Source organism: Rhinopithecus roxellana, chromosome 6 (genome assembly GCF_007565055.1).
Source record: "Rhinopithecus roxellana isolate Shanxi Qingling chromosome 6, ASM756505v1, whole genome shotgun sequence".
Classification (NCBI taxonomy): domain Eukaryota; kingdom Metazoa; phylum Chordata; class Mammalia; order Primates; family Cercopithecidae; genus Rhinopithecus; species Rhinopithecus roxellana.
In genome coordinates, this window is record NC_044554.1 from 116,454,687 (window position 1) to 116,469,061 (window position 14,375).

Genomic DNA, 14,375 nt, shown 5'->3' on the forward strand with positions numbered 1-14,375 from the left:
CAGGGTCACCCTGTCACCTTTCTATGAAGAAAAATGCTCTGATGTGGCTCTCTCAAATCATGGCAAGAGCCTTTAATTTAACTCACTGCTGGGTCTGCCATACCCACCACATGCTCTCATCACAATTCATTTGCCATTCCCCTTAAATTAACTGAGAAATGTATCTGAAACAGCAGGAAATAGCCTCAGCCCCTGCCCCAGAGTAACACCAACATCTCATTCCCATAGCCATTATTTAGTCATTTCATTAGGTGAACAAAAGTCACTAGTTTGCAGTGTGGACAAACAGGAAAAGTTGAACTGACTTCCCTCAAGCAGTCTCCCTGAAGACAAGAAGGAGACATCATTATATGATGTGAATTGGAAACCTTAAGACTTGCTAGCCAGCAGAGAAGCCACTTACAGGCACAGTCAACCTGTGCTGCCTACACAATGTAGGTCCCACTTAATGTACCCAACAACTGTGAATAACACTTTCTTTCCAGAGGCACCATGTGTACCTCCAGGACTGTACTTCTTGTGTAGAAGTCAGACACTAACATGCTTCCTCACTAAAAACATGGTAAATTGCACCTTAGGACTGGTCATAAGAGATATTCAACTGTTTAGGGAAATACCCCTACTGTTAGGGATGTTAGAAAAGGTGATATAAAATTTGCCTCTGACCTTAGCTTGAAGTAATCAATTACACCACCTCAGCTATCAAAGGCATTCAGGTCAACATCAACTCACTGTCCACACATTGTTATTCACAATATAATTACCCTATACTTTCTCCTTGAGAACCAAGACAAAGTATCTGTGCAATCACTAATATATCCTGTAGTACCTGGATTAATATATCTGGATTGTCTTGTTGGATTGCCATGATCCTAGATCAAAAGGATAGTAACCACTTGATTGAGTTTACTGCTCACCAAGTATGTGACAAAAATTGGAGATACAGTACTCCCACCCTATTTCCAGGGGATATGTTCCAACTCCCCCTGCCTCTAGTGGATGTCTGAAACCAAGTATAGTATCAGACCCTATAATACTGGGTTTTTTTATCCAATCTAATAATCAAGATTACTACTAAGTAACTAACAAGCAGGTAGTGTATACGGCAAAGAAATGCTAGACAAAGGGATGATTTACTTCCAGGGTGGGATGAAGCAGTACAGTAGGAGATTCATCATACTACTCAGAACAGCACACAATTTAAAACTTATTGTTTACTTCTGGAATTCTCCATGTAATGTTTTCAGACCACAGTTGACTGTGGGTAACTAAAAACACAAAAATAAGGCCATGAAAAGTGAAACTGCAAATAAGGGAGGACTTCTATATATTGGGTCTCTGTTAAGATTTTGAAAATTTCCTTGTCCCCTTTTTGTCTGAATCTTATGGAGGAAACATCTGAGTGCCAGTGGAAAGGTCAACACAGGAAAGCTACCTAGCTTTCTAAGGTCAACTCTAATGGCTCATAGCATTTGTTCGGCTAGTTGAGTCTGGGACCCTGAGGGCAGGGTTGAGGTTAACAATACAGATTGGCCTCATCTTGGTAAGGACCTCTGCTTGGTGTCCTATTGGTAGTAGCTTTATTTAAATGCTGTATAAAGCAAATTGATCAAATTTAATCCCAGTCTCAGTCAGTCATATTAATCAGAATGGTGCATGGAGTGGGAAACTAAAGGGAAAATTCATCAGAAACCAGCATGGTATAAAAACGAGGTTTGGATGTTGTTGGAGACAATTCTCCATGGTACTCTTTCATTTCTGTACATCTTAAAAGTGAGAAACTGATTACCCTTTGTTCTAGACTATCTTTTCAAGAATCTTTGTATAGAAAATTGCCTTGGAATATAAAGATATATTGTCTTCTTCCTGAGCAAAGGGTAGGCTTGCTTACAGTCTTGGAAATAGTGTCTCTCTTTGGAGCAATGGACAGGTATGCTACCTGTCCAAAACAATAAAGACAATAGCCTCCTTTGAGGCAAAGGATGGATATGTTTACTGTTCGTTATGAACATTTAGGTTCCTAAGGCCTAGAGTCCCTTTCCTGTAATGCAACCAAGTGATTTCATTTCCTCTGCAATTAGCGCTATGGGAACACAGCCTTGTGGGCTACCTGTAGCTTTGGGAGCTGGTATAAAGGTTATTACTCTGCTAGCACTACTCTGTGAATATAAAACTGTCCTTCATCTCTGACAGGAGTCTCATGTCTTCTAAACTGTCCATGAAACTGTAGCAGACTCATTTGTTAGCTTGCAAGTAGGGTAAGGATCTCTGTTCTTAATAATCACTATATTCTTGTTATTTTATGGCAATAGTACCCTCCTTACATCTTCATATTAATAAAAGGAAAAATTAACCATTAGTAGAAGGGAAAGATGGTTTATTCATTTTACTCTTAAATAATTATCTATATTTATGTGCCTAAATTAGGAGAGTACAAGGAAATGGTTACTATATAATCTTTTTTTTTTTTTTTTTTTTTTTTTTGAGACGGAGTCTCGCTGTGTCGCCCAGGCTGGGGTGCAGTGGCCGGATCTCAGATCACTGCAAGCTCCGCCTCCCGGGTTTTACGCCATTCTTCTGCCTCAGCCTCCCAAGTAGCTGGGACTACAGGCACCCGCCACCTCGCCCGGCTAGTTTTTTGTATTTTTAGTAGAGACGGGGTTTCACCGTGTTCGCCAGGATGGTCTCTATCTCCTGACCTCGTGATCCACCCGATATACTCTTTATAAATGTAAATTTTGTCTCTTGTCTATCCTGTTGTAAATAATTCGAAAGTCATCTTCTTTCTTCTATTTCATTCTTTTTTAATCTCAAGTAAGCTGATAATTTCTCATCTTTTAAGTCAATGGTGAAAAACGTCAAACAAAATGTCTTTTCAAACAATTTATGGTTTCATGTTATGTATGGATATGGTAGTTGTTCCAAAATCCAAAGCCAACAATATGTTACCTCATATACCTCAATAATTTATATAACTTTTATTTTCTTTATGTAAAACAATCTTGCCATAAAAAAGGAACAGTATGAATGAATGTAATATCTTTTATTAGCCCTCATTTTTAAATTATAAAATAGTATCTTTGTGAATATTCCAATATCACAAAAATGTATTGCTTTCTAAGACTAAATACTCTCATTAGTTCACCATTCCCAAAAGGCAGCTTTTGCTCTGCAAATACAAACATAAATGTATATTTAATATAAATACTATAGTCCATTTGTTTTCACTCTATATTGGACCTACTGATTTATCAGTACACATAGATATCTCAGTCTTTAACAGCTGCAGAGTTGCATAGTATTCTATCACTTTGACATATGAAAATATCTAACTCCTTATTGATGATGTTTGACAACCAACAAAAACAATGCTGCAGTGAATATTATTGTATTTATATCACATGCTTCTAAGAGTATTTCTGTTTGATAAATATCCACTGAGATATAAACATGCAAAATAACAGCTTGTGTGAATGCTACTATTAGGTTAATATGCCCCCTACTTTATAAATGCCCAGTAACACCAGGTTAAAATTCTACTCTCACCTTGGTTGCCAAAGATTTGAGTTTTCCTAGTAGTGACTGTTTATTGGAATATACAACTTCTTCTTCATTATCTTCTCCTTCCATGATAGCACAACTGTCTGCAGCTGGGAGTTCACACTCTTTTGAGTTAGTCGTCATTACTAACTTGGAATATTTGTATTCCAGTCTAAATAGTGATAAAATAAACAAATAAATATTCATTTATGTTAATATAAATACATACTTATTTTAGGTGGTCCTATACCAGCTCATTAAATTGGCTTGGAGTATAATTGCTCCACCAACGAATTTCCCTAGCCTATAACCATAGCAATATATGTGTTATCACGTATCTATCATTTATAAAGAAATAATTCCCAGGATTTCAGAAACCAGTTCAATAGAGTTAATTCTACCACTTTACACTGAATTATCCAATAATGAAAAAATTTGGGGGCAGGGACTTTGAGGCCTGCATGCATTTTCTTAACATGAATATTTGGAAGCCAATTCACTGTAAGGTTTCCCCAGTATTTCGTTTGTAAAGATGAGAATATCAAACAGGCAAGTAATTTGGTCTTTATCATCTCTCTATATTATTTATTCCTTTATACTATCACCCCAGATATTGCAGTTGTCCCTAGATATTACAATATAGGAGTTCCACAGTCCCCCTGAGGTGTAAATCATTCTAAAAGATTCAAGTCCTATAACAGATCAATATACATTCAGGAATTAGGCTCAATATTCAATTCCAGATCCTTGAAGACCTGGAGTAAATAAATGTGACATTTGCCTATACACTTAGTCTGTTTTTTTCTTTTTTCTCTTTTTTTTTTTTTTTTTTGCAAATGTCTTCCCACAAGAAATTTTAAAAGAAAAGGCAAAGTAAGAAGACAGCATTATGTCATTTTTTAAAAAGGCAGACACTGAGAGAATATCTGCCTTCCAAATCTCAGCTCTGCTATAATCTACCTGAGTAACATGGAGCCTCTTGTTTTCCTTGTTTTCTAATAAATGACTCTAACTCAATGATCTCTAATGTTCTATGATCTTTCTACTGTCAGAATAACAATCGTTTCCTCTGCTTGCTTTCTCAAGGCCTTTCCTATGATTTCTTCACAAGGAGAAAATTCTTGTGTCTCTGAGAGAATCTATTTATTGGATATAATGATCAAGTCTAGAATTTTCACAACAAAATAGGCCCTCTTGCTCTCTTGTGATCATCTCAGAGGGTACTTACTTTTGATTCTTTTTCCAGAAGTAGCAGGTCAGAGCCACCAGCAAAACAGCAGTAAAAGCTCCCACACCGGCTCCCACCTTCAGCCAAAAGTCAACTGTTTCACAGGTTGCCAACTTTTTCTCAGGCAAAGAAATTCCTTTAATGCACCATTTAGGTTCATTCCATACATATAAGGTTTCCTTTAAAAAAAAAAAAAAAAACCATAAAACCATAGAAGACATGAGAAATGAGATTCAGACTCAACTGTAAAAGCTAGATTTGTCACAGGTCAATTTCTTACATAAAAGAAGAAAGGGTTTTGCTAACCCTTTACTTACTGTAGGCATAGAGGATTATTCAGCTTTCATTTAATAAAAGCTCCAAAAATACAGGAAAAAAGATACATGAATGAATAAGGAATTAATTAATGAAAATGCAAAAACCAAACAAAGACATGGATTGCCACCTCAGAAGGGTACAGTATAGTACAGTGCATGCCAAGGAGGTTGAATAAAAATGGCTCCATATGAACATACCTTCTGGGCTTTCTTTTTTTTCAATTTTGATGCTCTTAGACATCTTAGTCATGTTTTTGAATGAAAGCTTAGGTTGCTTACTCTAAGAAATGGGTTGCAACCACCCATCATGTAAGCCCATTTTCCAAATAAGCCTGTCCTCCGAGTGGAAGAGCAGACCCTAGACCCAGGACATATAGGTGTACCATGGCTGGGTAACTGGTGTAAGTGGGCACATAGTCTACACCCTTCTTCCCCATGCCAAAATAAGGAGGGCATTATTTTGGGTCATCACTACCCACACCAGTACTTTCATCCTCCTGAAATAGATGGCAATTCCTTTAGGGCAATGTTTTTCAAACTTCCTTAATATACTGGGTCTCAACCAGGAATTTTAAAAAATAGATAGATCAAACAGGCAGATCAAAACAGAAAATCAGAGTACAGTGCATGGTTCCTTATATATTTCAACATATACAGTGACCAGTAGCAATCTGCATGGTGATTCTATCCACCGACATTAAATAACACCAGGCACTAATCTTTTAACGTGTCTCATTAAACTTTCTGGTGTACGATGGCCACTTTATCAACACTCTAACAGAAGAATAACATCATAATGTTAATTTTCATGATTTAAATACACAAATATTTTTGCAGTTAGTCATGAAGTGAAAGGGGCAGGAGACTCTTCTTCACTTTGAGGAAAAGTCTGATTCAAGTTTTGGATAGGAAATTTCAGCATGTTTATTAGAAAGGATATTAGTGACTGGATTTGTTTGTACATTATAGCTGTAAAGTTTTTCCTAAACTTAGTGCAAATAAATTTCTTTTTAAGTAGGTCACATTTTTAATAAAAATGGTAATATGGGAAATGCTGAGGCATGTTCAAATTCATCTGCTACATCTCTAAGTGTCAATAATGACAATACAGAGATAAACAAATTCGTGAGCAAATGTTGACTTTATTTGAAGTGCATTCTAACAAGGAAAAAAGACTGTACCATCTTTGATATGGTTTTATCAAATGTGCAATACCCAATGAAAAGAGCAAGCTCTACTGTCTGATGGCAGTCTTATAACAAACTCTTAAAACTTCAAAATTAAAAAACTACTTGCAAACCCAGAATGCTTAACTTTTCAATAAGCTCCTCAAATACTGACATGGGAAAAAAATCTATTTTTTTTTTTTTGTAAATTTGCTATTGGCAAATTATCTTAGTAATTCTGTAACTATTAATTAGAAAGCCTTATTCATTCAACCACACATCATTGGAAAACAAAATGGCTGATATTGCAGCTGAAAAAATTATTATTCTAGTATGTAGAAATATTTTGTGAGCAGGGTAAAATAAATTCAAAGATAAATTTTAAGACAGTCCCCTTAGTAATAATACAGTTTCTCTTCAAATCTTTAGTGTTGCATGACATACATAAGTAACGCTTAATACACACTTAGAACCTGGTATAGATTTCACAGATCCCATTTGAGAAGAGCACTTTCATCACAAGTCGTGCAGCTCTTTTTGTTTATATCAGCTGTATGTGGAGGACCTGTATAAATTTAACGTATGCATCTGTATTAGATATATCTAAAGAATTAGGAAAGTGAATGCTTAATCAATATAAAGTAAAAAATTGTAAAGATGGTGCCGGAAATAGGACTGAAACACAGAGGGATGGTTAAAAAAATTAAATATACCCATTGCAATATTTCGCAATAACTATTTTTATTCTATTATGAAGCTTTGGTATCCAAAGAAATCCACACATATTCACTGACAATAAAAAACAGCAATAGCTGTCATTTGTATATGAAGCTCACGGAGGAGTTGACTTTTTAAAATATTTTATTCCGTGATTGGAGGTGGCTATTCTCACTTACTGTATCATACCGATTTTTTATAGTTGCAATGGAATACACTAAGTAAGGTCTATGAACTCAGGAATAATATTCATAGTTTTGTAACTGAAGCTTAAGCTCCTTAGACAAATATTTACAAAACTGGTATCTAAGCATAACAGAAGAATATATTTAACTGCTTCCAGTATTTCTCAAATTAAATATGTAACTATAGGGGGATGTTATAAATTTCAACATGTCAAGCACATCAAAGTGATCCAAAAAGTATCATTTTAAAGGCAAAAATAAATACTAAATAATCGCCTAGCAACTATCTATTCTCAACAATATTATCATATGCTGAAGTGACCTTACCAAGGAAGACAGTTTGAATGAAATAAAATTAGAGAACTTGTTGCAATTTTACTGTCTTAACTTTCTCATCATTCATTACCTTCCAGGAGAGAAACATTAAAGAATGTTTGAACAAAAGATCATTTAGTCATTCAAAAACCTTTGAATTAAACTTGGTAGCCAAAGAGAGTGCAGCTTCGTTTTTCATTTACTCTAAAAAACAATTATAAGATAAGCAGTTTGTCATAACTGTAGAGTAAAGGTAAAGAAGAATTTCTATTGTGAAGTAGAAAAAGCATTATCATTATTAAGAGGATTAACAAGAAACTATTTTTGTGAATCTGGAATTTTTATCCTTGACCTACTTAAAAATATTAAAAAGAAACTGTCTCAGCAGTGTGCTAGCTGAGTGAGCGGCACTAATCCTGTGTGCTCTGGACTAGAATAAGCCATCTACAGGGAAGCACATTTGACAAATTAAATAACACATTTCCTAATTTTTGTTTTTGTGTTATCTGCTTATTTTTTGCATAATACATTAAATTATTAATAAAAATATACTTTACATTAACTCTGTGCTTGTACTTTATCATTAAATATAAAATAAATATTGTTCCTCGAAACTTTATTTCACTTTTAGGCATATTTTTGTGTGTCTAATTTGTGTGTGTGTACTGGGTTTGATGTACAATATAATTCTTAATATAGGTTTACTGTCATTAAAGTTTGAAAAACACCAACTTAGAGAATAGTTCTGTACGGTTTTTTCTTAGGGGTGAGGTGAACGCAACTGCTGTCAAATACTTGGAATGCATGGGATTGGGTGCAAGCATCCTGATTTCATTCCTTTCAAGTTCCTGCCCTACATCCTGCTAACTGCAAGCTCTTCAAGACCTTCCTAGGAAAAACTGCTTCCCCTCTCTAATTCTCTGCTGCCCACTCTCCCTTCAGGTTTCCAGAATTAGTGTTGGTTTACTTTCCTCTGTGCTTCTTTATTAGATTTTAATGGAATCTGGGTATGGAGTGGTGGTAAACAAGTGGTCTGAAGCAGATTAAGTTTTGTTTTTTTTTTTTTTTTTTCATATAATACTACTCAAAGTTAGTGCAGTGAAGCAGGCTCTCTCAAACACTATTGGTGAAAGTGAAAATGAAGAGAAAGTGAAAACTGATATAACCAAAGTAATTTGGTAATATGTATCAAGCCTTAAAAATGTCCATTGTTTTTGGATTCAAATAATCTCTTGCTAATAATAAACTAACAAAATCAAATTTCCTTCAAAGGTGTTTGCTACAGAGTTATTTATAAAAAGTTTGTTTTCAATTTTCTCTCAAATGTCTAACAAAGGTATTATTAAATACCAAATTATATAAAAAATATTTATCAATAAAAATGTTTTTAAAAATATATTTAATGAGAAGGGAAAGTTTTCATAATGTATTAAATATAAAATGGAAATAAAAAATATTTAAGTATGAATGCAAGAAGCTATAGAGGAGGATCTTAATTTTACGTGTATATGCTTTACTGTTTAGGCACGCTTCTTATAGTGAATCAGTTCTATTACCCCGTCTTAATTATACCTATACCTGCATTATATAAATCACATCTTGGTTTAATGATATCATTCCCATATATCCAGGTAAATATTCAAAGCCTGTGACTCCCTTATCATGATTCATTTTCCTCAATCCCAGTGCACATCTGCAGCTACCCTAGCATCTGAAAGTTCAGCTAACAAACTTGATTTTAAATGCCTACCAATGTCGCATTAAGTTAACTACAAGGTTTTGTCATACTTCTGGACCTTAGTTTCTATGATGTGATACTAGACTAACCAACTATAATGCCAAAGCTCTGCTTTGAGAGTTTGTCCCTTACCTGAAATCCTCTCTTGCAGGCTCCCTCAATCTCATGGAAGTCATGCTCCGTGCACAGAGGGCAAGCTTCAGCACTCTCCCACAGGAAATAGAATGTACACCCATCACAAGTACCTGCTGGGCACTTGCTAAAATCATAAACAAAACCAAAAACACATAAATGACAGCTTTTTAACCCATTCCATCCACTCTAATCAACATCAGAATACCTATCACATGCTGGGGAGCACTGTGTGGATGCTGAAGAAACACAAGCGGAAAAAAATCTAAAAGACATAAACCACTATGAGATAACAGTTTGTACCTAGTAGGATGGCTGGAATCAAAAAGATAATAACAAGTGTTGTGAGGATGTAGAGAAATTGGTGTCCTCATGCACAGCTGATAGGAATATAAAATTGTGCACCTACTTTGAAAAGTTTAGCAGTTCCTCAACCAGTTAAGTGTAAAGTGACTATTTATTCCAGCAAGTTCACTCCTAGGTATAAACCCAAGAGAAATGAAAACATATCTTCACACAAAAACTGGTACACGAATGTTTATAGCAGCATTTTATATAATAACCAAAAGGTGGAAACAACCCAAATGTTTATCAACAGATGAATGCACAAACAAAATGCAATATATCTGTATAAAGGATATTATTCAACCATAAAAGAAATGCAGTAAGGCATGCCACAACTTGGAAGAACCTTGAAAATATTATGCTATGTGAAAGAAACCAGTCACAAAATTTCACAAATTATATGATGCTATTCATATGCTATTCAAAATCCAGAATAGAGAAATCTATAGAGACTGAAAGTAAATTAGTACTTGTTCAGGGCTGGGAAGTTGACTGGGGCATAGGGGACTGGGAGCTAAAGGATATGAGGTTTCTGTTGAAAATCTTCAAAACTGACTGTGGTGGTGGTTGCCCATATCCCTGAATATTCTAAACACCACTGAATGATATGCTTTAAATGACTGAATTGTATGGTAGGGGAATTATATTTCCATACAACTCTTTTGTTTTGAATTTAAGAGAGAGACAGAGACAATGACAAAAAAAAAGGTTCCGGAAATGCTTCTTGGTAGAAATGATATCTAAGCTGAGTCTAGAATATTTGGTAGGAGTTAGCCAGAATAAAAAAGAAGAAAACAAAGGAATTCCTGCAAAGGAATGAAAAGGTATTATTCATTGGCAGGAAATTACAGGTGGGTCATTGTTGCAAGTTTCAAGAGCAATGCAATGCGTGAGTGCTGGGCATACGGAGAGAAACTAGGTAATGAAAGGCCTCATATGTTACAGAGGTTGTAAACTCTGTTTAAGGTGATGTACTTAGGCAAGAAGCTTTAGGGAATAGAATGCTGCACAGGACCCTGGTCTTTTAGAGGTAGGAGAAAGATATCATCACAAAATTCTCTAAAGTGAAAAACCAACCAACTATGAGGTCAACATGCAACTAAGTGATGCAAATAACGTTGCAATCTTGGGTTTCCTTGGCCTAATGACAACCCGAAAAGTGGTTACCTTCACTACTCTGAAGATGATGGATGTGGATGGGGCTTAGACGCAGGGATAGGATCACAAAGAACTAACCACTAGGCAGGCTCTGGAGACTTTTGGAAACTGTTCTTTCTAGTGGGTGGGGCCATTACCTCAGCTTGCCTCTTTCATTCTGGGACAGGTAAACATAGCATGGCTGAAAAATTAATGGCTGTTATGGTATACAGAATCCTTACTGATTGATGCCAGAAGCTATTTGGACAGATTCTAGTAAGAACTGCTGTTTTGTTCATGAATGCACTGAAACTAGAGGAATTTAAATTGTCTACCACTTTTGGCTTCCTTAAGTCAAGCTACATAAACATAGGCTTTGCCCTGAAAACCTCCTTCAGACCTCAGCTGGTGCTCAGGACAGGTGTCCTGAAACTATTAAGAGCAAAACAATAGCCACAAAATAATAAGGAAAAATAAAAAAACACTTTTTGAAGCTTTAACTTCAAATATCTTTCCAGTGATACATGGTCCAAAACTGTAATATTCAGTCTAACAGCAAAGTAAAATTTCATACTGTTAGTTAACTAAATGTATTCTAAGACACCTTAAGATATGAACACTAAAGAAAAAAATTTACATGTCTAAAAACTGACTGCATTTTTACATGCCTATCTAAGCAGAAGTGGTGGGATGTGAATAAAAGCAATGTTGTTTATAGTATGCTGTAACTGAGACCCTATGCCATATGTCAGGGGTAAGAACAATGACAAATAGTGACTCTGGGGAAAATGGCTTAACTCTTATCTGCCTTAATTTCTCTGTTTCTAAAAAATAAAAGGGTAATGAATATACATTTACTGAAACAAAGACAGGTTTTTTTTTTTTAAGTAAGTACAATAGATGAAAATCATGCCACATAAAATATCCATACTTCCCCCTTCTAGATTAGTAAAAAGCAACTCAAATTTTTTCTTTTTTAAAATACTGGGTAAACAATGAGAAAAATATTCAAGAATACAATTTCCTGTTCATTTAGTGAAAATAGCAAAAGTGCTCTCCAGTTCAAATCTTCCTCCCCAAATTATTCTATATTTTACTTTCCAGAACAGTAAAGTTTTGAGTAAGAAAAAAAAACAAAAACAAAAAACAGTTTATCTTGGGAAAATAGAAGAGAAAGTCTGTTAAAATCTGAGAAAAATGAACTTGATAAATGAAAAAAAAAAAAAAAGGAGAAAACTAATCAAAGTTGCAAAAACGTCTAAAGAAAAGATCTGGGTTACAATTCTAACTGGACACTCAAATGATTATGTTTTCCTACAAATGACTTAACTCCTTCTTTCCCCTGCCACTTTTTTGTAATTTGTCAAAATCAAATGTCTGCTATACTGCCTTCACGAGGTAGTTATAATGGATAAAATGAGTGAACAATTTTGGAAAGTTTAAAGTAATGAAAAATATAAAAGACTATTAGCAATGCACATCACTTTCTAAAGAACTGCTAGAACCACAGAAACTGCAACAACAAAATCACGACACTGATGTAATTTATAAAGCTGCTGTTGGGTGTCAAAACACTATAGTGCCTTTCCTTGATAGACTTCATTTTTTAAAAGACACTCTTGGCACGGTGGCTCAAGCCTGTAATCCCAGCACTTTGGGAGGCCGAGACGGGTGGATCATGAGGTCAGGAGATCGAGACCATCCTGGTCTACACGGTGAAACCCCGTCTCTACTAAAAAATACAAAAAACTAGCCAGGCGAGATGGCGGGCGCCTGTAGTCCCAGCTACTCGGGAGGCTGAGGCAGGAGAATGGCATAAACTCAGGAGGCGGAGCTTGCAGTGAGCCGAGATCGCGCCACTGCACTCCAGCCTGGGCGACAGAGCTAGACTCTGTCTCAAAAAAAATAAATAAATAAAAATAAAAGACACTCTTAGCTTTACTCAAAGTAGTTTACCTTAGAGTCAATTATTTAATTCTTTTAACCTGATGAATCATTTAAATTGTGGAACATCCAAATTTAATTCTTTATTATAAACCTAAACGTCATAATTTAAATCAGTCCTTCCGTATGAAACAGGGATGTATGAAGCAATAATAATTTGAATAGCACTTATTTTTAGTATGAAAATAGAAAAAAAGTATGAGAGAAAAACAAATACTTTCTCTTACCAAGAAAACAGAAAAACAAACAGTAAAATAGATAAATGTTTTATTGTCAAGTACTTGAAATACTTTTCCCTTTGATTACCTGTTCTATCATCATCTCCAGCCACCTCCCCCAGCTTTTTAAAGCTGGAATGCAGAGGTACCACAAATTGTGCTTCTTTTATAATTTTTGGTTTATGCAGTCACCATAGGAACCAGTGAATAAATGTCTAAAGAGACAGTACACTGTCATGGATAGCTGGGGCATTCCAGGCTAGGATTCTACAGGATTGCTGGATGTGCTATGAATTCTAGGTAGAGCAAAGACCGATTCAAAGGACAACCAGGTGGACCTTGATTTGGTTTTATAGGTAAGTGAATAAGAGACTTCCCAGTTTCCTTGTTTTACTTCAGGATTGCCTTATGAATCTGGGTGGCCCTGGCAATATGTGAGAATTCACATTAACTTTTTTTTAGGAAGTTAGATCTTGGATTCTAAAATGGGATACATTCCCTGAGAGATAACTGGACTGAGAGATGAGCTATTAGTGTCTTCTTTTAAATAAATCTTTCCTAAAGTAGGATCTACTTGGTTCGTATTATGAATTCGTGGAGAAGAATCTTTTCTTATGAACTACTATGACTTAATACTGAACCTGTTATTAACTGTTTGCATAGTTTATAATTCAATACAAATTTGTTTTGCCAAAATAGAAAATACAAAGGTTAAAACACATATATCTATATTGTTAATATGTTTCTGATCCCTCTGGATTTTGTCTGAGGAGACTGAGGGGAACGTTTTGTGTGGCTAGAAAATTTGTCAGTTGAGTTATCCTCCAGGATAAACTATTGTTGCTGAGCTGCTTTCGCATGGGGCTTTTCAGTGAGCTCCCCATGTTGGGGTATTCAAACTGGCTTCAGTGTTGTCTCTAACCTGCTGCTGGTAATTCCTCTCACCTTTGCCATCTCAGGAGACTCAGACTTTCTCTGCTGGGGATGGCTTGTCCCCTCTTGTATGGGGTCCAAAAAACACTACTGCATCTTGTTCCAAAATTTTTTTGCCCTGAGGCTAGAGATTACAAATTATTTGTGAATGTGTCTTAGTCCATTCAGGCTACTATAACAAAATATATTAAATTGGGTAGTTTATATATACTTCTTACAGTTACAGGCTGAGATGTCCAAGATTACAGTATCAGCAGATTCAGTGTCTGGTGAGGGCTTGCTCTCTGCTTCATAGATAGCCCTTTTTTGCTGCATCCTCATGTGGTAGAAGGGGCTAGCTAGCTCTCTGGAGTCTTTTTTTTTTTTTTTTTTTGAGACAGAGTCTCATTCTGTCGCCCAGACTAGAGTGCCATGGCCCAATCTCAGCTCACTGCAAGCCTCGCCTCCCAGGTTCACACCA

The 14,375-nt window shown here is 35.6% G+C and overlaps 1 protein-coding gene across 4 annotated transcripts in view; it reads right to left on the minus strand.

The window, feature by feature from the left end:
- Positions 1–14,375, minus strand: part of KIAA1324L (KIAA1324 like) — a 181,663-nt gene that overhangs the window by 11,417 nt on the left and 155,871 nt on the right. For all 4 annotated transcript variants that reach the window (XM_010370633.2, XM_030933415.1, XM_010370631.2 and 1 more), the window contains 3 exons: positions 9,339–9,465; positions 4,769–4,947; positions 3,547–3,712 (listed from right to left, as the gene is read on the minus strand). In XM_010370633.2, the coding sequence (XP_010368935.1) occupies positions 3,547–3,712; positions 4,769–4,947; positions 9,339–9,465 (472 nt within the window). The remainder of the gene's footprint in view (positions 1–3,546; positions 3,713–4,768; positions 4,948–9,338; positions 9,466–14,375) is intronic.